The sequence below is a fragment of the Anabrus simplex genome, chromosome 2, assembly GCF_040414725.1.
Source record: "Anabrus simplex isolate iqAnaSimp1 chromosome 2, ASM4041472v1, whole genome shotgun sequence".
NCBI lineage: Eukaryota > Metazoa > Arthropoda > Insecta > Orthoptera > Tettigoniidae > Anabrus > Anabrus simplex.
In genome coordinates, this window is record NC_090266.1 from 339,190,220 (window position 1) to 339,214,864 (window position 24,645).

Genomic DNA, 24,645 nt, shown 5'->3' on the forward strand with positions numbered 1-24,645 from the left:
CCAAATACAGAACATGTTGAATAAAATGTGTGCCTGGATCATCAGTTCATGGCTCTGATACGGCACAGTATCTGTGGGGGGGGGGGGGGAAAAAAAAAACTGTCAGCTAAATCCGATGAGGTTGTGAAGTTTGATAAGAAATTTCAAGAAATAATTCTTGCTGAAGGATTAACCAATGATCAGATTTTTAATTGTGATGAGACTGGGCTAAATTTCAAGATGCTGCCATCGAAATCTCTCGCAGCCCAAGCTGAGACTTCTGCACCTGGCTACAAGCGTAGTAAGGAAAGAGTTACTGTTCTTGCCTGTAGTAATGTTACTGGGAACTTAAAAGCAAAATTGCTAATGATCGGTAAAGCAAAGAAGCCTAGGGCATTTAAAAACATTCGTATTAATGCTCTTCCAGTCCATTACACAAATCAGCAAGCTGCCTGGATATCTGCTGACTTCTTCATGACTTGTTTTTTTACACAGTTTGTTCCAGATGTAAACACATTTCTAACTTTCAATCTCCCTAGAAAAGCTCTCCTTCTACTAGACAACGCTCCATCACACCCAAATGAAGAGCAACTTAGAAGTGGTGACATCAAAGTCATGTTCCTCCTAATATGACATCATTATGCCAGCCAATGGACCAAGGTGTGCTGCGAACATTTAAGAGGAAATATTGGCGGAAACCCCTTTCACCCCGATAGAGGAAATGGTCAATGGCAATGACATAATACAAAGGTTAAAATGAATAAACATGAAGGACGTGGCATACTGGATAGCGCAGTCTTGGGAATGACGACGACTATGATGATGATGATGATGATGATGATGATGATCGTATGGCCTCGGCTACCGTGTGCAGACATTTTAATTTGGTGCCATCTGGCTGTCTACTCGTCAATTTTGATGTTGCGTTTTACTCTAGGCCCACTAGATGGCAGACAGAGTAAACCAAAACTCTCTTGGGCATCTATGGCTGAGACTAATGAATTTTGTCAGGTAAACACCAAATGTGTCACCAGAGATCTTTTACACGCTGACTTCGTACGACATTGAGTGTCGAATGGACTTATCTCAGTTCTTCAAAAATCACACTACCTCTGTCGGGTTTGAACCCGCTATCTTGGGATCCAGAGGCAGACACTACCACTGATCCACGGAGGGAAGAAGTTGAAATAACGGCATTAGCAAAGTCTTGGAACATATTGTTGAGTGAGGTTGAACATAGAGAGGAGGTCTTTCTTTATTCGAATCAGAAGTACAACAGAATAACACTATATTTAAAAGAAACAAACTACATACACAAATATATACAAGTAAAAGGTCTTCAACAATGTATGCATATAGTTGTCACAGAGATTTGGCCCAAAACTTGGCCACTTCAAGGGCATTTGGATTGGCCAGCACCAAGTCTTCCATTGTGCAGTTGGATGGACTCAGGGGGCAGCATAGCAGGTGTTCGGTTGTCTGAAATTCACTACAGTCACAAAAGGCCGTATCGATGGGGAAGTTCAATTTTTGTAGATTCGCTCTGGTTCTACCCACTCCAGATCTAAATCTGTTTAAGGACCTCTATGTCAACCAGTCCTCAGTGTGACCGGGGCAACACTTCCTGTGGTTCCATCCATTTCAAGAGGCCAGGACTCGTTTGTTTCCATTTGGTAATCCTGACTTTGTCCGATGATTCTTCCAGGTGTTCTGAAGATATTAAAAAGGCTTTCCTGGACTTCAGTCTTTGTTGGGCAGGTATCCAAAGAGTGGATGTGAAGGCCTTAAATTTGTTTTAAGCCTTTTGTTACTAGCAGCAACCTTTCTCCTGACATCACAAGGAGCAGTAAGTGATACAAGAAGACATGGGAAGCATGTTCCCTTACTAAATTACATTCCTGGCTGTGAGGATGCTACGACTCAAGATGCAAGTGGTATGCACAAGATCAGCTGTTTGAACTAACTGACCCTGATATTATTGATGTTGTGAATGCTAACAGAAATTATGATGATGATGATGATGATGATGATGATGAAGAAGAAGAATGAGAAATTGCAGAACAAAAGGAGAAAATGATAACTCAGTGAAGGATTAAGTGCATTGGAAATGGCATTAACCTACGTTGATCAACAGCCGGTAGCAACTACAACGGAGGTGTTGATTTTTCGTCGATGGTGGGATCTCGCAGCAAGGAAACTTGAATCAGCAGGCAAGCAGACGTTGTTGACAAGTTTCTTTTTGTAAGACATTTAGAATGTTTTCATTCAGTATTGCATGTACTGTACAATTGATTTGATAATTCAATAAATAGAGCATCGTAAGACATGTCATTGTTTTAGTAATACAGTATAGCCTTCCTGTTTGTTTTAGTTAATTTTCAAAGTTATTCTGTATTATCAGACATTTTTGGTGATCGGCGTACTGCAGGTCCCGTTTAGGTTGGATAATAAAGACTCTACTCTTTATCACTTTTACAGTATGCTTTCATTTCATTTCATGTCATACGGGCTTGTATGTATTATCATTGCCTTCTGTCGAAGACCAAGAATCCTGTTGTTAGGACACCACATCTGTTGATGCTGTTTTAAAGTTCAACAAACATGCGTTACATAAAGTTATTCATATGTAAGAACACAAGTACTGTCCTAATTTCCTCTTGACCATCAGAGAGCTAGCCAGTTTTGTGACTTAAGTTAGATGGTTAGGTGCTATACTCCTGCATCCATACTTATGTAGGATTGAATTCCAACACAGTTGGTCAACATTTAATGATGCGTTGATGCAATGAACCTACAGTAATAGATCAAAAAACTTCTTCAGGACAAAGTTCTAGTATCTCGGCATTTCTTATGATCAGCAGTTCAAGAGGAGCATTAAATTATTATTATTATTATTATTATTATTATTATTATTATTATTATTATTATTATTATTATTATTATTATTATTATTATTATTATTATTATTATTATTATTATTATTATTATTATTATGCATATATACATATAGTGCATTAATTAGCCCTTACTGTTTTACTTTTCAGAATGAAGGATGAACTAGCCTCTGTGATGTGCTGCACATGAACTACAAATTCAGCAGGCAAAGTGTAGTGGTAGCAGTAAATTGTCTCTCTTGCTCTTCCCTGCTACCTGCATGCACATGCTAGCGAGTGCATGACTAGCCTACTCATATCTCAAAAGTGTGATTCCTGAATTCTTGCTAAAATGCCTGAATAATGGTCTATTATGTGAATTTTAAGCTTTCTTACAAAGTAATCCCCATTTGATTGAGAAGTGGTCATGTCATGTGGAGTAAACTAAATACTACAAAGAGGACATTTTTGTTTTACATGTGTAATGAAATAAGAGGTGAAATGCTAATGAAACAATCTGTGGCTTTAGAAGTGAACTGTTTAGGAAAGTAGTTTCTATGGTTTCAATGTGAGGTCTGATGCTGAATGTAGAAAGTGTATTTATTATTTCTGCAGGGGTGGGAGGGGAATGCACAGTAATGGTATGCGACGGAGTATCAAGACGTTGATAAAGTATAACTCTGAGAATGATTTTTATTTCATCATCTCTTTAAATCCATTCTCATCTTGGAGCTAAACAAGCAATATCGTATGGTAGATCAGATTGCAAGTATGCTGTGCCTGCTATATTTTTCTCATTTTATTTGCATGCATTTTGGTTTTCAAGGTACCGTACTGTAGTCTCCATCATTAAATATTTAACTCTGAGGTTTTACTCTTATAACTTGCTTATTTCCAGTAGGTTACATCATTTTCTGGCTGTTTTTATTTAAAAAATACTACCCAATTTTGTATTTTCATATATTTCTCTTTTTGGTAACTGAAATGCATGTCCTGTTTCACGTCCCTTCTCAGTCAGAAATAAGCATGCAAGACCCCCCTCTGCTTGAAATATGTCTTCTAGAATAAATGCCAGAACATGCAAAGATATGATAGCTGCTAACAGGTTGTTATTTCAGTATAACCTGTTTAAAGTAGAATTGCAGAGAACCAGAAATATTTTCTAGATTGGAGAGGTTGTTTTACACACACCAAAAGAAAAAAATATAGCAAAGATCCCTTTGTTTTTCTGTTTGTTTATGCATTTAGCAATACTGTATATAAGATAATTCATACTTTTTATTAAATTGCTACCTTTACAAGTTTGGAGTGAATCTTCTGGCATAATTCTAATGTTATATTTCATATAATTTAGCCATATTGTCCCGTACTTCAACATAGATTACACACAGTTCCAATGGCCTTCCTTAATTGTTCAAGGAAAATCTTTTATGTTCATCCCAGGGCCTCTCAAACGCCCAAAATCTCATGTGTGCAAACAGAGGAGCAGAGGTCCTGTGCACCATGCATTGGACCAGAGCTTTGTCTCGAGGCGACTCTGCTAAGCTTGGCTCAACTGTGTTTGGATGGTGGAGTGCTGCAGAGCAAGCGAGGAAAGGGGAGATAGGCCGAGCGAGCGAGACAGGCATAGGGAAAGAGAGACAGCGCTATTGCTTAAAATCCAGGAGTGGTGGGGTCTGCTCTCTGGGTCAGTCTAGCATAGTCATCTTTTGCACCTTGCACTGCGCAATGCACTGGTGCATGCACCCTGTGAGGTCCTGGTTTATGCTTAGTGCAATTTTAAAAGCCTGGACAAGTTTGATTGAATGACATACACATACTACTTTCATAACTGTCACGTTTTCTTTGGTTTAATGTTACCAACCCCACGTTGTTCATATTCTTCAGTCAGAATCTTCCTGGCCACAATATCCTTTGTTTAATATGCAAAATATTAGAGATACAGATACTGTATTACATATTTCTAATGTTGTCATGTATGTTTACAATATGTCTTTCTGTTATATTACTTCACATTTTATTCAAATATTTTATGCTGTACTTTCAAGTACTCTATATTTCTGTCCCAATTTCCCTATTCATTTACATATTTCCTTTGTACAGCATCATTACACACATCGCATGTTGTTGGACTCAAAGAACTGGCAATCATTTATTGGTACTATTATATTTGAGCTAATGTTACAAGATTGATTACAGTCTGTCTCACCATGTTTGAGAGTCGAAAAAAGCAATCACAGGCAGGTGTATTTTGAAATATTACCTGTTCCAAAATATTTCTCTTTTGTTCATTAGACTGTTTCACCTGAGCAAACGGTTTTAATTTTGTATGTGAAGAGCAGTAAGCCGTTCACCCTTGCTGGAGGGAGACTTCTACGCACTCGATAATCCCCTAAGAAATCCACCTTTACTAGATTTTATAGTTACAGCTTTCCAGATTTTCTTAGTAGTGTGCCTTGTGTTTACCCATGTTTTATTAAGGAAATAAATACGTCTACCCTCTTTATGAAATTTCTTAAGCTAACATAAATACTATCTTCTCCACAACACTATTTCATTCTTTTCAGTAAGCTTCCACTGGCGATTTTGGGACACATAAGTGAAATTCATAATTTTTAAGTCTGTGAAGAGTTCCACGAGAAAATGTAGGCAACGTATCGTCACTATTAACTGAAGCTTATATTTTATTATGAGTTGATAATTTCTTAAAAAGAAATCAAAGACTGGTGACAATACTTACTCTCTTCAAATTTCAATACCACATTTGACACTATAAACATCCAGGCTCTGTTAAACAAGATGAAATCTTACTACTTCGATCAACAAACTATTAATTTCTTTTCGTCATACCTCAAAATTCGCTCGCAAAAGATTATAACACTTGATAAAACCTCTTGCTGGCTAACAAGGAAGGAAGGCACCCCACAGGGCATTATTTTAGACCCTTAGCTCTTTATTTTGTACATAAATGATGTTCCATTTAATTTAAAGAATTGTAGCTACCATCTTTATGCAGACGACTTACAAATATACAGTCACTGTAAGACTTCTGATTTGCCTCGAGCCATAATAGGCATCTATGCTGACCATCAGCAACTTAATGATTATTCCTTGAAAAATTCCCTCCTCCTTAACCCCTCCAAGACTCGAGCAATCATTATTAGCTTTCAAAAATAGTTGATCACACTAAGATATGAAACTATTCCTCCAGTTACACTGTATGGTAGAGTTGCTCCATTCAGCCAAATTGTGAGAAATCTTGGAGTGACAATGAATGAAACTTTAAATTGGTCTGAATATATTAAGTGTTTGAAAAAAAAAAAAAAAGAAAAAAAAAAAATTCAATACTTAGTTCTCTGAAAAGAAACGGCAATATTTTGCCTTGTAATGTGAGAGTCAAACTTATACAATCACTAGTGCTTCCCATCCTTGACTACTGTGACGTCATTTTTGTAGGCGCAACAAAAGAGCAGACTTTTGAACTTCAGCGAGCGCTTAATTGTTGCCTTAGATTTATTTACAGTCTGAGTTATGATGCAAGTCACCCCATACTATCACACTATTTCATGCCTAAAACCTGATAAACGATGAACGTATCACATACTGATACAGATCTAGCGACTGTTCACTGAAGGCAGGCGGGTTCCAGACTTCAGAATTTCCTGCCTGTCATTGTCAGAAATACCACCAAGACAGTTTGCAGAGACTATCTGCTAAATGCAGCTGACCAATTTGTATGACAGGATGAGTGAATGACTACAGATTAGATAAGTGTAATGTATTATTGTGTAGATTATAATTTTCTTTATATTATGTAGTCCTAAGCCCTGCTCCCAATGACATATCACTACAGTGGTTACGTGTAAGAGGGCCAAGACCCATAACTTTGCCACCTACAAAGGCTAAACAAACAAACTTGTAAGTTTTTTACGGATAACGACTCTGTAAGACTGCCATACCTGGTATTTTTCACTTGGCTTTGACGTTTTATGTTTTATCTTAGGAGTAACTAGTTTCCTATCAAGCTTAAGTTCTATCCTAGCATGGTAAATGCTCACCTTCGAAATACCTGGTACATCAGCCACAACATATGTTACTTCATCCAGAGTACTTCCAGGATTTTCTTAAACGAAATTTAGAAAACACATTTAACACAAGTCTTCTCACCACTTGTTAAGAGTTGTGGTTTGCCTTTATGTTTAATCACAGACTGGTCTGGTTCACAAATCGTTTATCGTTTCGAGACACGCTCGCTCACTCACTCACTCACTCTCTCACTCTGTATGGACGTTTGCACTTCCAATTAATTAAAAATTATAAATATTGTGTTATTTTTATTCACAGTAAACATAGAACAAGGAAACAAGAAAACTGGACATATGTGCTTGGAATCAGCAAACTCTGAGCTTCTGGGTCAAAGAAAGTTTGCAAAATGGATCGTCATTTCCCGCACTCTCTTCCGTCAAGTGACTTGCCTCCCTACGTTGGGGAGATATTACATATTTGTATATACATGTGGGAAGAATAAGGAATATACAGTACGCCCAGGCTTGTTGCATTTCTTCAAAACTATTTAAGTTGAGCAACATTAATTTTTATGCAGATGTTCATATAGAGAGTGCATTCCTAAAACCAAACCTCTAACAGATAGCATACTTGCTCTCAAACATAGTGAGACAGACAGTAGATTACTGTATATCCAAGTAAGAAGAATTAAATTTATTCATATATTTTGACTGCTAGGTAATACAGTATACTTTGACTTTTTTTAAAAAATTTTAAACTGTACTGGTTAGCAATAAGACTTTAATAATGTAGTTCATATCAGAAAGTTAAAATTCAGTTTTTAGGGTACACTATACTTTTCTCCAAACCATCACTACCATCCACAATCAGTTTCACAAACACCCCATAGTTTCCAGTTATGTACAAATTTCAATTCAATTCAATCAATCACTACTGATCTGCATTTAGGGCAGTCGCCCAGGTGGCAGATTCCCTATCTGTTGTTTTCCTAGCCTTTTCCTAAATGATTTCAAAGAAATTGGAAATTTATTGAACATCTCCCTTGGTAAGTTATTCCAATCCCTAACTCCCCTTCCTATAAATGAATATTTGCCCCAATTTGTCCTCTTGAATTCCAATTTTATCTTCATATTATGATCTTTCCTACTTCTGAAGACACCACTCAAACTTACTCGTCTACTGATGTCCCCCCACGCCATCTCTCCACCGACAGCTCCGAACGTACCACTTAATCGAGCAGCTCGTCTCCTTTCTCCCAAGTCTTCCCAGCCCAAACTTTGCAACATTTTTATAACGCTACTCTTTTGTCGGAAATCACCCAGAACTAATCAAGCTGCTTTTCTTTCAATTTTTTCCCAGTTCTTGAATCAAGTAATCCTGGTGAGGGTCTCATACACTGGAACCATACTCTAGTTGGTGTCTTACCAGTGACTTATATGCCCTCTCCTGTACTTCCTTACTACAACCCCTAAATACCCTCATAACCATGTACAGAGAACTGTACCGTTTATTAACAATCATATTTATATGATTACCCCAATGAAGGTCTTTTCTTACATTAACACCTAGGTACTTAAAATGATCCCCAAAAGGAACTTTCACCCCATCAACGCAGTAATTAAAACTGAAAGGACTTTTCCTATTTGTGAAAACCTGACTTTGAACCCCGTTTATCATCGTACCATTGCCACCGTCCATCTCACAACACTATCGAGGTCACCCTACACCCGCTCACAATCTTGTAACTTATTTATTACTCTGTACAGAAACAGCCTTTTCTCTGATTCCACTTCTTTACACGTATCATTTATATATATAAGAAAACATGAAAGTCCAATAATACTGCCTTGAGGAATTCCCCTCTTAATTATTACAGGGTCAGATAAAGCTACGCCTACTCTAATTCTGAGTTCTATTTTCTAGAAATATTGCCTGCCATTCAGCCGCTCTTTTTTTGTAGTCCAATAGCACTCATTTTTGCCAGTAGTCTTCCATGACCTACCTTATCAAAAGCCTTAGATAGGTCAATTGCAATACAGTCCATTTGGCTTCCTGAATCCAGGATATCTGCTATATCCTGCTGAAATCCTACAAGCTGAGCTTCAGTGGAATAACCTTTCCTAAACTCAAACTGCCTTCTGTCAAACCAGTTATTAATTTTGCAAACATGTCTAATATAATCATGAAGAATGCTTTCCCAAAGCTTGCATGCAATGCAATGCAATGCAATGCAATGCAACTATAGCAACTCTCCATTCACTTGGTACAGCTCCTTCAACCAAACAATAATCAAATAAGTATTTCATATATGGTACTACATCCCAACCCATTGCCTTTAGTATATCCCCAGAAATCTTGTCAATTCCAGCGGCTTTTCTAGTTTTCAACTTTTGTACCTTTCTATAAAATGTCATTATTATAGGTAAATTTTAATACTTCTTTAGTATTACTCGCCTCCCCTATCTGGACATTATCCTTGTAACCAACAATCTTTACATACTGCTGACTGAATAATTCTGCCTTTTGAAGATCCTCACATACACATTCCCCTTGTTCATTAATTATTCCTGGAATGTCCTTCTTTGAACCTGTTTCTGCCTTAAAGTACCTATACATACCCTTCCACTTTTCACTAAAATTTGTATGACTACCAGTTATGCTTGCCATCATGTTATCCTTAGCCAACTTCTTTGCTAGATTCAATTTCCTAGCAAGTTCCTTCAATTTCTCCTTACTTCCATAACCATTTCTAACTCTATTTCGTTCCAGCCTGCACCTCCTTAGTCTCTTTACTTTTCTGTTATAATATAGTGGATCTTTACCATTCCTTACCACCTTTAAAGGTACAAACCTATTTTCACATTCCTCAACAATTGCTTTAAACCCATCCCAGAGTCTGTTTACATTTTTATTTACCATTTTCCAGCAATCATAGTTACTTTTTAAAAACGCTCTCGTGCCTGTTTTATCAGCCATATGGTACTGCCTAATAGTCCTAATTTTAATACCTTCCTTTCTTTCACATTTATTTTTAACTACGACAAAAACAGCTTCGTGATCACTAATACCATCTATTACTTCAGTTTCCCTATAGAGCTCATCTGGTTTTATCAGCACCACATCCAAAATATTCTTCCTTCTCGTTGGTTCCATCACTTTCTGAACCAGCTGCCCTTTCCATATTAACTTATTTTCCATTTGTTGTTCATGCTTCCTGTCGTTTGCATTACCTCCTCAATTGACATTTGGTAAATTGAGATCACCTGCTACTATCACATTCCTTTCCATATCATTTCCAACATAGCTGATCTTATCAAATAATTCGGAATCGGCGTCAGCACTACCCTTTCCCGGTCTGTACACTCCAAGGACATCAAGTTGCCTATTATCATTAGAGATGAGCCTTACACCCAGAATTTCATGTTTTTCATCCTTAACATTTTTGTAGCTTACAAATTCTTCTTTCACCAGAATGAATACTCCCCCTCCTACCATTCCTATCCTATCTCTATGATACACACTCCAGTTCCGTGAGAATATTGCTGCATTCATTATATCATTTCTCAGCCATGATTCAACTCCTATTACAATATCTGGTAAGTATATATCTATTAAATTACTTAATTCGATTCCTTTGTTTACAGTGCTTCTACAGTTGAGCACTAACCTTTTTTATGTCATCCCTACTTGATTTCCAGTTCCCTGTTTGCTTAACAATGCTCCTTAGGCCACCCCGTTTCCCTGAATGTACCTGCCTATAACCCTTCTAAACACGTTTCCTAACATATGTACCACTGCGGTTTAAGTGGAGGCCATCTTAGCGCAGATCCCTGTCTCCTACCCACCCGTTAGGATCTAGAAATCTCGCTCAGTTTCCCACATACCCACTCCATAGACTCATTTAAATCCCCAATCACCTTCCAGTCAGTATCCCTCCTACACAGAATTCCACTGATAACAATCTCCACTTCCTTAAACTTCTTCTGTGCTGCATTTACCAGATCCCACACATCCCCAACTATGTTGGTACTTATACCTGCTTGCCTTACGTTGTTAGTACGGTACCAACGTGAAACACTACCACCTTCTCCTTCCCCTCTTCCTTCTCTTCTACTTTCCTCAATATCTGCCTCAACCTAATTCCTGGATAACTCTATGCTGGTTCCCTTTCCTCCACACACTTTCCCCAGATGTCTAACGATGGAATCCCCCATGGCCAGAGCCTCAACCCTACCCTCCTCCTTTGATCCCTTCCCCTCCTGGTCAGCCCTATCTTCTCTCACTGCTGCAGAAGCTACTTCCTCCTTCTTTTTCTCCCTCCCATGACCCTGTTCCACCTGTCTTTTCCTTTCCACTACACTACATTTCCCTTTCCTACCTTTTCCCTTCCTCCTACTTCCACACATCTCTGCAACAGTTCCCTGTTCCTCATCTTCCCTCGGTTGTTGTACCTGCAGTGACTCGTAGCGATTTCTCAGACACCTGTCCTGAATTCTGTTCCTAAACAGAGCCCTAAGCCTGCAATCTCCTTCCCCTTAAAACATTAGACCACCTGTCTTCTGCAATTCCCCCATTTCCTTCCCATTCCTCCTTTACACCTTCTGTATCCTGTACATTATTTGAGGGAGGCCTATTTTCCTTCCTGTCCTGAGAGAATCCTAATTATCTCCCTCAAACTCTCCAACTCCTCCCTCATACTTCTTAATGCCTGCCACACCCACAGTTCCTACACTTGCACTCTTTAGCCATTATTTACGGAACAATGGGAAGGAAAGGAAAAATAAAAGAACTTATTCTATGCAAAAAAAAAAAATGAAAGGAAAGAAATATTGCCTATATAAATGAAAGGAAAGAAATATTGTCGAGGATAGTTCACAAGGATCACACAACAACAAGGTAATTAATATAAGCTACTACTACACTACAATACTACTTAGTTGTACGATTTTTTTTTTTTCTAAAACACCCTAACAGAATGAAAATTGCTGTTAATTATTGAAAACCGAAAGTAATACACAAGAATTAGGTTTACACAATTCTAAACTGCAGTTAAGTCTACCCTAATTACTGCAACAAAATTCTAGTAAGAGAGTTAATACAGATACCACAGATACTATAGATACTTCAGGCACTATAGTACACAAATATTTCACAGTAATAGAATAAACACACTAATTTCTAATAAGATACCTACTATAATACACTTCAAAGATTTTAAACTACGTTAAGACGTATCCTAATTATAATGTTACAGATTATTACTAAGCACAAACTGAAATGGAAATTACAATTAAAGTTTGAAATTCACAAGACTACTCAAAATAATAGAATAAGCACTCTAATTTCTAATAAGTCACTGCAATACATAACAGTTTTTAAACTATGTTCAGATGTATCCTAATTACAATAGGTTATTATTAAGCAAAATAAAAATGAAAATTGCAATTAGGCCTAAAGTTTGAAATTCGCAAGAACTGTCGTACTCAAGGATTACCAACAAAGTTAAACGTGTAGACTGAAGATTATTTCTTTAGTATTACTTTATCCTACTAAGCTCCAATAGAAATGAAACCTTGCGTTTGGTTAAATGCTTAAGTATCGAAAGGATTGCCGTACACAAAGAAAAACACGAATATAACAGGCAAGATACTATCTAATATACCTTATCTTCACTACTATTCTCAACTGAAATGTTATGTGATTGTTACAGCTGGTGGATTACTATTATTTTCCCTACTCCACGGGACGGAGAATAAGTGTCCTTAGTTAGGCCTACTGAAAAATACGAGGTTGTCTACAATGATTTCTCAAAAATATTTCTGTCAAAACTACTCCTACTACTCCAGGGACTTGAATTGCAATTACTGGGATTTATGTACTTTATTATTAGCTAACCGCTCATAAATACTGAACGATCGAGGGAACGAAATATAAATTACGGATACGGATACTACCTACTCAGAACTACAAATTATCGGAATACAAGATCAGCTGATTTTTATTTATATTTACTTGGGTACCCTTTGTTCATGACTGTACCCAACAATGCAATATTTGAATATGAAGAGCAACAATAATCTATAACAATACGACGACTGTTAACTATTACCGTGTAATCTCTTTAACTTCTTTTTAAATGGAAGTTTACAGGCATATTGTGTTATTTATTAATGTAGTAAATTATTACCTTCGCGATAGTTTGAACGGATATCTATACGAAATACTGGAGAAGTTCCGGCTGAAGTTACGGTACTATTCCTTATGATAATCTGCATTTGTAAGTATTATACCAGCGAACCTACAGATATTTACAAATATTTTTGAAGTTAATATTATCACTTAAGGTATTACCTAAACCTAAATTCGAAACAAGGTACACCTAGCTAGCCTACCTACATAACCTAGAAAACTTAATTTACTGAAGACCAACTGAACTACTTGTTATAAAATTTAAATATATAACACTACTCCCAATTTCTACTAACAAGCACTAAATACCAATGTATAAATAGCACTAAATGAATCACAAATACACACAATTAAGCTATTTCAATAAGTTTTAACTACTTTATTACTACAATAATGCAAGAGCTCTCTCAACAGCTAACAGTTCTCAAGCGCATCCAACAATTTGAAGTCCATTTCTAAAAATCAACTCTACCCAGGTATTTCTTGAAGTAAGACCAAGGCTTGAGAGGATGGTGCAGCTAATTTTCTTGTTCTTTCTTTAAATTCTTCAATTCTTAAAGAAAACCCACATTTACCACATCTGTTGAAGAGAGAGGTGTAAAAGTGGTGAAGAAAAAGATACCCCAGTTTTGTTTACTGGTTTCCATCTTGCAGTTGTGAGTAGTTGCATTTTCTTTCTTTGTTGATTTGATTTCTCTCACTATATTACTTTTAAGATTACACATTCCTAGTAACATACTACTGCACTAGGAAATGCTGATTTCCATACTGTGCATTATAGTTCCAAGATATTAGATTGTAAGTTCTCAACTTGGTCTGCCATTATGACAGAGTTATGGACATCAAAGAGCTTACTACATTTGGACCAAAGTGAACTATTCCATTCTTCGATATTTTCATCCAATGTCTCAGGAACACAAAGTAATCTACCCTCTTTGGAAAGTCTTGTTTGAATTATGTGAATTTTGTTTTTAAGATGTCCACTGTTAGTTGACACAATATCTATCGTTTTATACTAGAAATTTTAGAAGTTTTGGTGTTGCTTTTTAAAGGACAGAGTTTACTGTACTAATGGTCAAATAAGGAAAAGTTATATTAAGATACATTTGCAGAGTAGTACATTTTAGACATGAATTCCCACATTTTGAGGGTAAATATATTGGAATATTTCTGGGACATGACAGAAATTGCTCCAGCAAAAATCTGATATTATTTATTTAACAGTGTGAAATTGGCATTATTAACTTAAATACCTTATATTTAAAGAATTTTTATAAATATGTATGGGTATGAGTTGGATAAATGAGTTTCAGAACTCGTTAACTTGTGTACTGATTTGTTGAGGAAATGTTGAAGAAAAGTTTTTTGTGGAGTGTTTCGATGAACTCCTACAAGTCTTTACCCAATAGATAGTGTTGGTACTTAACTGTGATATGTAATGCCCTATATTACAAACTGATACACCTCTACCTTAATTTGAATAAGAAACTTCAAGTCACCCATCATATTGGTGATGTGAAAGACTGGAAATGCACAAGCAAAAGGATGCGAAGTGTATTGAAATAGAGAAATTATTATTTATACCTTTAGCCAGTGGGTGTGAAGTACAGTATTTTCTTTCAGCCATTCTGTAGAGGCAGATTGTCGTGATTTTCTGTATGCAATCTGATGAAGGCGACCAAGTACCTTTCTGGAATAGTGGATGTATTCAGATAGCTGTTCTTTTTTGCTAATGGTTTAACCCTTGAACTGGCAAAATCATATTCATCAACCTCACAGGTGCATGAATATTATTAGTCAATACAGATCTAATAGGAACCGAAAATGGTGAAGTTTATTAATACTGGCAAAATCAGGCGTTTTATACATTCCCCACGTAAAAATCGACCTATTAGTTATTGAAAAGTGCTAATTACATGTCAATCGAAAGAAATTATTAATCCTTATTGAGAAATAGTTTATGCATTTGCATATTGTACTGATATGTAAAATGATGTCATAAGCTCATCTCTCGTCGTCCATTAGCAGCTAGGCAATCGCTCGTGGGGCACTTGTCTGCCTCAGCTGACCCAGCTACATTTAGTCGCTAGTTTTCCTTCCGATATCAAAGTGAAGTGATGATATGCACTCATAGTCTATAAGTAATATACGGTAATATCATAACATTTCTTGGTTTATCTGATGGACTGAATTTGCTGGCTGGCAAGATCAATTTAGTGTCGGTGCTAGCAAGAAATCTTGTTGATGTTGTCTTTAGTAGGGTAATGTTCAGAGTTACTCTTGTGCCTCTTAATATACCGAGTGAGTTGGCCATGTGGTTGGTGGTGTGCAGCTGTGAGCTTGCATTCAGGAGGTAGTGGGTTCGAACCCCACTGTTGGCAGCCCTGATGTTTTCTGTGGTTTCCAATTTTCACACCTGGCAAATACTGAAGCTGTACCTTAATTAAGGCCATGAAAATGAATGAATGAATGAATGAATGAATGAATGAATGAATGAATTAATCATCTTGATATGGCATTATTTGGTGCATACATCCTGTACGTGAAGAACATCAATTAGCGTTTACCAAGACGAGACTTAATTGTCAGTATAGTTAGAAGGTTGAGATATGAACCCATCGAAATTCGTATACCAGTTGTGGGGCCAGCAGGTCATGCAGGATGCCCATTTTATGCTTTCCAAAAATTGCTGCAGAATAGAAATTGCCTGAATCTGTCTGCTTGGAAGAAAAGAATATGAACTAGTAGTCTACATACTGGTGCCCAGGATGTAATGATGAGATTCATCAGGGCTATTATCATAAACTAGTACACTTCTGGAAGGCCCAACAATCGTGGAGGGAAAAGGAAGACCCACCCAAGCAACTCTTGAGTGAAGTGCACAATTTGTGGTATAAAATTAGTTTATGAACTACACATTTCAATTGAGAACAGTGCAATAAACTGTGTCTGTTTATTTACTATAGTCTGGCTCCAAGGTTGGCCAGCCCCGTGGTGTAGGTGTAATGCGCCTGCCTCTTACCCAGAGGCCCCGGGTTCAATTCCCAGCCAGGTCAGGGATTTTTACCTGGACCTGAGGGCTGGTTCGAGGTCCACTCAGCCTAGGTGATTATAATTGAGGAGCTATCTGATGGCGAGATGGCGGCCCTGGTCTGGAAAGCCAAGAATAATGGCCGAGAGGATTCGTCGTGCCGACCACACGACACCTCGTATTCTGCAGGCCTTCGGGCTGAGCAGCGGTCGCTTGGTAGGCCAAGGCCCTTTAAGGGCTGTAGTGCCATGGGTTTTGGTTTGGTTTGGCTCCAAGGTTAAATGGATGGCGTGCTGGTCTTCGGTCAGAGATCCCAGGTTAAATTCCCGGCCGGGTCTGGAATTTAAACCTCGATTGGTTAATTCCAATGGTTAGGGGGCTGAGTGTTTCCAGCATTAGAATTCATCATAATAGGGTCCAATCCTCAGATGTGCAGGGTACCTGTATGGAATCAACTCGAAAGACCTGCACTTGGCCTCTTCGGAAGCCACACACCATTATTATTTGCTATAAAACTGTGCTCTTTTTGCATATCTCATTTTTTAAATGTTGCCTAAATAAAAACAAGTTACAGTGAAAGTTTGGCAATAATAATAATAATAATAATAATAATAATAATAATAATAATAATAATAATGTTAGTTTTTTTAGTCCCACTAACTACTTTTACAGCTCTTTTAGAGATGCAGAGGTGCCAGAATTTAATTCTGCAGGAGTTCTTTTATGTGCCAGTATATCTACAGACATGAGGCTGACTTACTTGAGCACCTTAAAATATCACCGGACTGAGCAAAGGTCGAACCTGCCAAGTCGGGGTCAGAAGGCCAGGGCCACTCAGCCCAGCATTTGCAAAAATAAATAATTTAAACAAATTCAATAGTATTTTGGTCTTAACTATTTTGGAAGATACCGGTTTTAGTAAAATCATCTTCATACTCCTCGTAATTTCCTGTGCTGTTTTGTGAATATTACTTGTGAATTACTTTTAGCAGATTTTATACTTGAAATCTGCAATGCCGGTGAAATATCCTTGCCAGTGCAGGATAAATGACTGCCAATTCAAGGGTTAACATCACACTAACACATCAAAGGTTTTTGGTGCCACAAGGATGGGAAAGGGCTAGGATTAGAAAGTAATGGCTGTGGTCTTAAGGTACAGACCCAGCATTTGCCTGGTGTTAAAAATGGGAAACCACTGAAAACCATCTTCAGCACTGTTGGTCTTCAAACCCACCATCACCCAAATGTAAGCTCACAGCTATGCATCCTCAACTGGATGTACAACTTGCTCTGTATATTCTGATAGTCTTTTGCTCTCAGGTCATGCATGATTTTACATGAGCCTAACTAATTTTCAAAACCTTCATAATTTAACACAGATAATTTATTAATTGATTCCATGCAACGTTAATGTATTTATTTGGTATGGTACATGGTAGTATTGGGTCATAGGACTTGCATATTGACCATGGCTTTTACTTTGTATTGATGTAACGCTGCTAGTGGGAAAGATTAATTTTCATTGATCTTCAGAATTGACCATTTCAAATCCTTCCTTCCCTTTCTTTTTCTTCTTCAGTTCCTGTGTTTCCTTGCTTACTCTTGGGTTGTTTCTGCCTTAACCAAGGAAGTTGAAGTCATTTTACCCCTTATGTTTCGGTACAGTTTTAATGGAAAACATGTAAGGAACTTTACAGCACAAGGTATCTTCTAATATGTTGCTGATGTTGCATCATATTTATCTGAGAATTTTATGATTAGCATGTTAGGTATAGTTCAGCTTTTTCATTTAGATTTTTCAATTTGTTTCAGGGACGATGGTGGCACTTATCATTCTAGGAGTTGGTTTCCATTTGATGAGTGTTGATACACCCTTAGTGACATCATTTGGAAATGGAACTTGTGGAGTTGCTGAGTGAGTATGAAATAAGTTAAGTTATAACATAAATTTTAAAATAACTTCTTTCAAAGTGAATAAATGTATGTAGACATCAAAAGAACTGAGATGTTAATATTTTGAATTCAAAGTAAATGTGACAGAAATTTGTTGACTTGAACTCTTCCTTCAGATTTCTTGATAATAATATTCTTGGAAGGCCTGTAATAAGCCTGCTATTTAGAGATGATCTCAAGAAATATTTAGAAAAGTCTATGGAGGAATGGTCTTTTGGCCAATCTGCTGTTAAGTAATTCAGTCAAGTAGCTACTTCTCATAATCTTTCTAAGGAAATAATTTCATGGCAATATTAAGTTACTAAAAATATATAATCAATCGGTCACTACTGACCTGCATTTAGGGCAGTCGCTCAGGTGGCAGATTCCTTATCTGTTGTTTTCCTAGCCTTTTCTTAACTGATTGCAAAGAAATTGGAAATTTATTGAACATCTCCCTTGGTAAGTTATTCCAATCCCTAACTCCCCTTCCTATAAACAAATATTTGCCCCAATTTGTCCTCTTGAATTCCAACTTTATCTTCATATTGTGATCTTTCCTACTTTCAAAGACACCACTCAAAACTTACTAGTCTACTAATGTCATTCCACGCCATCTCTCCACTGACAGCTTGCAACATACCACTTAGTCAAGCAGCTCGTCTCCTTTCTCCCAAATCTTCCCAGCCCAAACTTTGCAACGTTTTTGTAACGCTACTCTTTTGTTGGAAATCGCCCAGAACAAATTGAACTGCTTTTCTTTGGATTTTTGAAGTTCTTGAATCGGGTAATCCTTGTGAGGGTCCCATACAGTGGAACCATACTCTAGTTGGGGTCCTACCAAAAACTGATATGCCCTCACCTTTATATCCTTACTGAAACCCCTAAATACCCTCATAGCTATGTGTAGAGATCTCTACCCTTTATTTACAATACCATTTATGTGATTACCCCACTGAAGATCTTTCCTGATATTAACACCTAGGTACTTAAAGAAGAAATTTTTATGGCTTGTTTTCAAACTACATAATGAATTATTGCAAAAACTCTCAGTTGAGTGATAAGAGAAACTGTGTGAATCTTACAGTAATGCCAGCATAATTCTACCTACTTGAAAGGGAATCATATTGGTTAAACTTGATAAAAATTAATATAATGGCAAGATATGCTCTTGACTGAAAGAATCTGTTTAGGTATATCATTCTTTTAAAAAAGAAATCTATTCATTTATTTCTCATATCAAATTAATCTTGCTTCATAAACTAGAAAATCTACCAATCAGCTTCTAAAATGATTCATTATTATTGCTAATAAAGATATCATTCTCTGTTTCCCGTAACCTTCTGTGCACTAGGGCACCTGATCGCTCCACTGACAAAATGTACAGCACTGCTGATAGTGTCTGTTATTGTTGCAAGTTCAACTATTTCCACAAAAGGACTAAGTCCTATATCCAGGATTCATTCACGTTATTAGTTAAAACAAAACTGAAAGCTAAGCTCCATGATATCTTTTGATTGCTTTTGATGTGGAATCAATTTTGATGAGTATTCCTCTCTTCAGAATATTCATATCATACCTTGATCTCTCTTGTCAGTGGGAGTAGACTGTGAATAAACTGATAGCTATGGGTTCACAACTCTTGCCTGTGATCATTTTACTTCAATCAGATTTCATATGCTATCAGAGATAATCTGTAAACATGGCTATAACCAACCAATATAATTATGAAGCATCATAAATCCACAAAATAACGTAGAGCAAGATGAGGGGAGAAAGGAACATAGGGAACTCTCTTACATTGAAGGAAAAAATGACTAGCTCAGGAAACCAACTTTAAAACACAAATTATATATTTTAAGCCTTAAAAGATGAGCAGTGTTTTGCCTCAACACACTCATATTGTGGTACACACCACCAGAAGGAAGGAAAGGAATGCAAGGAGATAGGATGTAGACAGGTTGATGTTAAAAGAGTGAAGGATTGTTTCAAGGAATATGGTGCACAATGACTAATTGAAAAGGATGAAGGAAACACAATAGATAAAGAGTAACAGTTATGAAGAATGAAATCAGTAGGACTATAGAATAATGATTAGGAGGAAAGGCAAGATCAAGTAACATCAGTACATAAATAAGGAGGTACTAGATCTGATGAGCGGCGAATGTACGAGAATGCAAAATGTGCGGAGGCCAGAAAACAATACAGGCATTAAAGAATGAAGTAGATAGAAGGTTCAGGACAGCTAAGGAATAATGGCTGAAAGAGAAAAGCAATGATGTTGAAGGTTGCATGGTTGTAGAAAAGGTAGGAAAATCAAGAGAACCTTTGGTGAAAGGAAAACTAGGTGTATAAATATTAAGAGCTCAGTTGGAGAACCACTTTGAGGGAAAGAAGACAAACAGAAACATGGGCAGGAACATAATGAACAGTTTGTGTTAAGGAAAAGAAGTAGAAGATAAGGTTCTGGAATGAGAAGAAGCTGTTGATTCTGATGAATTGGGAGACCCAATTTTGAGGTGAGAATTTGGGAGAGGAACAAGGCACTAGGAATTGATGACATACCCTCACAATTACTGACTACCTTAGGAGAAACCAGCATGGCAGCTTCATTCATAAAAAATAAAAATAAAAAAGTACCTATTCCATTTAGTGTGTAAGATATATGATACAGGAGAAGTGCCATTTAACTTTAGACAGAATACTTTAGAAAGTAGTTTCTGACAAGTGAGGAAACCACTACACCATTAGTTTAGTATCTCACACTTGTAAAATTTTAACACAAATTATTTATAGAAGAATGGAAATTAGTTCAAGTAGAGTTGGAAGAAGATCAGTTTGCCTTGAGAAAAAATTTTGTGAACACATGATGCAATCCTGATTTTACATCTGATCTTAGTGGATCGAAATAAGAACAAGCCCACATACATGGCATTTGATAATGTTGATTGGATCAAGCTATTCAAGATTCAGATACTAAGAAATGAGGATTATCTACAATCTATACAAATATCAGTCAGCAGTGATAAGAATCAAGGGCTATGAAAACTAAGTAGCATTCCAGAGAGGAGTGAGACAAGGCTGCAGTTTGTCTCCTCTCCTTTTCAATTTTTATGTAGAACAGGCGGTAAGAAATTGAAGTGGAATTCGCAAAGGGAATCGCAATCCAAGGAGAGGAAATCGGAACTCTGAGATTTGCCGATGATGTTATTTTATCTGAGTATGCACAAAATCTTGAGAAATTGTGAATGGAATTTGGCACAGTCTTGGAGAAGGAGTACGAGATGAAAATAAGTCGATCCAAAACAAAAGTAGTGGAGTGCAATAAAACTGAGTCAGGTGATAAAGGAAATGAAGTCTTGGATGAAGTAAATGAACATTGTTATTTGTGTAGTAGAATAACAACGGCAATATTAAGGATGTAAAATACAGACTATCACAAGCAAGGAAGGCCTTTCTTAAGAAACTTGCTCACATTGAAGATTGATATAGGAATTAATGTGTTTGAAGACTTTCATTTGGTGTGTAGCATGGTATGGAAATGAAACATGGGCAATAAATAGATCAGAAAGAAAGAGAATAAAAGCTTTTGAAATGTGGTGTTGAAAAAGAATGCTGAAGGTGAGGTGGGTAGATTGAATCACGAATGGAGACATACTTAATCCAGTTGCTGATAGGAGAAAGATTTGGAAAAAAAATGACTGGAAGAAGAAATAAAAATATCTAGGACTTGTTCAGATAGTTTTTGGGGGAAGTGTAAACAGTAAGAACAGTAGGGATAGACCAAGGCATGAACATGACAGATTAGAGTAGATGTAGGATGTAGTAGTTGCATAGAAATGAAAAGTTTAGCGCAGAATAGGTGACATGGAGATTTCCATCAAACCAGTCTTTGGACTGATAACCCAAACATGTGCTTGTTCTAAATCCTGGTCAGTTTGTTCAGAGGACTAAATTGAACATGTATTATCTTAGTCCATACCCAGCTGTACCATGTTTCTCACGGAGGACTAGGGGCGATGCATTGCTGATGGCTAACTTGTGCACAAAATTCTGTTAATTGCATGTAACCTCCAAAGACACTATTGAGAGTTACATTTTCACGGGTGTAAGTAATAAGAAATCCCACCTTTATACTAGTATTATGTAGATTTTATTATACTTGCAGAACTATAGTAACATTGTTAGATATCAAATTTGTATCTGTTTTGCCTACAAATGCTGTGAATCTACATACACTCTAGGAACCTCAGATATTCCTTCTGCCATAACCATTGTTAGAAATGCAACTGGTAATGCACTCCTTATTTTAACAAAGTGTTGTTTTCTTTCTGCATCATTATTTATTCTGTTTGGTTCTTAATGAATAAAAGCAGGATGTATGGATGTTTCCTCTGTGATGTGTACATAACTGATTATATTTTGCAGGTCATGTGCAGCATGCATAGATTCTTCCTCAAGCTGTGGTTTCTGTTACTATGATACAAGTGCTGGTATAGCAAATGGTACATGTTGGGCCCAGGATTCTGGTAATCCTGGTTTAATGCCAGATGTCGGCCCATGTTCCAATGTAACTGCATTTCATGGTGATAATGTTCCTGTCTGGGCTGTGGGCTGGTGTCCTTCACACTACTCTTGGATTACAGTGACTGCTCTTGGAGTGTACCTTCTCTTCTTTGCCCCAGGTCAGAGACTTTTGACAACTTACAGTAATTTGAATTGCTATTATAGACATTTATGGGATCTGGAATTTTCGCCATCAAATTTTCGTCACTTGGTTAATTTGTCACCGAATTACATTTTGTCACATCCATATTTCTCCTCCAAATCATTTTGTCACCTCAAAAATTAGTCTTCAGTTCAGTTTAAGTCACCACCATAATAATAATAATAATAATAATAATAATAATAATAATAATAAGAATAATAATAATAATAATCGTCGTCGTCGACCAACTCCAGTTTCCCAGGTATGGTATATGAGCCCCTTCCATTTTGTCACAATGAAATTTCTTTGGTGTGTGAAAATGAAGAAATGAAGGGGAATATCATAAGTTGTTAGTTATTTATTGATGTCAGGCTCATTGGCTGAATGGTCAGCATTGAGGCCTTCAGTTCAGAGAGTTCAGGGTTCGATTGCCGGCCGGGTCGGGGATTTTAATCACGTCTGTTTAATTCTTCTGACCCAGGGACTGGGTGATTGTCCCAACACTTGCCTCTTCATATTCAGACAATACTACACTACCAACCACCACAGAAACAAGCAATAGTGATTACATCCCTCCATACAGGGTTGGCGCCAGGAAGGGCATCCGGCCGTAAAACAGGGCCAAATTCCCATGTGCAACACAGTTCGCCCCCGCAACCCCACAGACGTGGGAAAAGTGGCAGAAGAAGAAAGTTATTTATTGATGTGTTGGCATTGGGTATTTTGTTTGAAAGGAAACCTTTTTGTTTTCAAAATCTTTTCAGATTTTTGTTGTTGTTTCAAGATTTGTTGCGATATGGCAGATATATTTTGATTTGTAAAACGTAATAGAGTAAAAGGTAAGTTAATCTACAGTGGACATAGGGATTCAAAGCACAAATATAGGGATTCAAAGCACAAATATACAAAAGCTGGGATTGTTTGGAGATGTGATCAGTAGGTCTTTCTTAATTTGCTGATGACTGTTTCCTCAGATAGGAAATCAATAATAAAAGAACCTACAGAACATTTAAATTGCTCAGCAAATTGGGGTAGAGTTAGATCTGTGGAATGTGTAGAAGCTACGGAACAAGAAGCTGGTACTTCAGGTGAAACATCATCTATTTTACATTGTCACATAACAGGTGTTTTGAGCAAACCTAACTTAGTTATCACAGAAGGAAAATGTGAAGAGAACCCTGAAATTAGTTAGGGTAGAAAACTTTCCTGCTGAACCAAAAACATTTGAAGAGTAAGGTTACAAGTAACTATTCTCATTTTTGTTCCGTATTGAACCCCTTTTAGCCTGGGATACGAAGCCGCAGTGAAAGCAGAGTTAAAGTATTCATGACAACAAATGTGGCAACGCCCAGGGCCTGTGCAGGATTCAAATACACTTCTCCGCACCCTTGATCTTAACAATTGGATCTCCTGGGGTGGTTTGTCCTGATCTATAAATTTATATCTAGCTTACAGGCTTAAGGGTGTGGAGGAAATTCAGGACGCATTATACTACGGCAAAATGAAATTCTTCCGATTGCAACAAACTAAATTTTAATGTCCTTGGCGAAATAAAATCAAATTTTAAGGTAAAATAATATAAAAGTCTTTGGGGACCATGCCACCGATTATATGTGATTAGGAACTACATAAATTAACAAAATAATATTAATTTCCCAGACAAGATGATTGTTAGTCTTTATTCAGATAAATGCATCCCAAATATATCCATTAAATTACTGTAATTATGAATGCGTCAATGAAACCTACATGACATTTCCCTCGACACTGGGAACCAAATCACAACTAAACAAGAAAAACAATTGAAACTAGTTGAGTGGTTAATCCCCTCCCTTACAATAATTAATACCCAAAGCACAAAAAATGAAGTGAAATTAGACATAATAGTGGTCCCCTACTCAGGACAG

The 24,645-nt window shown here is 37.0% G+C and overlaps 1 protein-coding gene across 1 annotated transcript in view; it reads left to right on the forward strand.

Moving 5' to 3' along the window:
- The window catches only part of LOC136864123 (proton myo-inositol cotransporter), a 569,053-nt gene that overhangs the window by 424,558 nt on the left and 119,850 nt on the right, over nt 1–24,645 (forward strand). Inside the window, exons 8-9 of the mRNA XM_067140727.2 lie at nt 17,911–18,013; nt 22,459–22,715. Of these exons, the coding sequence (XP_066996828.2) occupies nt 17,911–18,013; nt 22,459–22,715 (360 nt within the window). The remainder of the gene's footprint in view (nt 1–17,910; nt 18,014–22,458; nt 22,716–24,645) is intronic.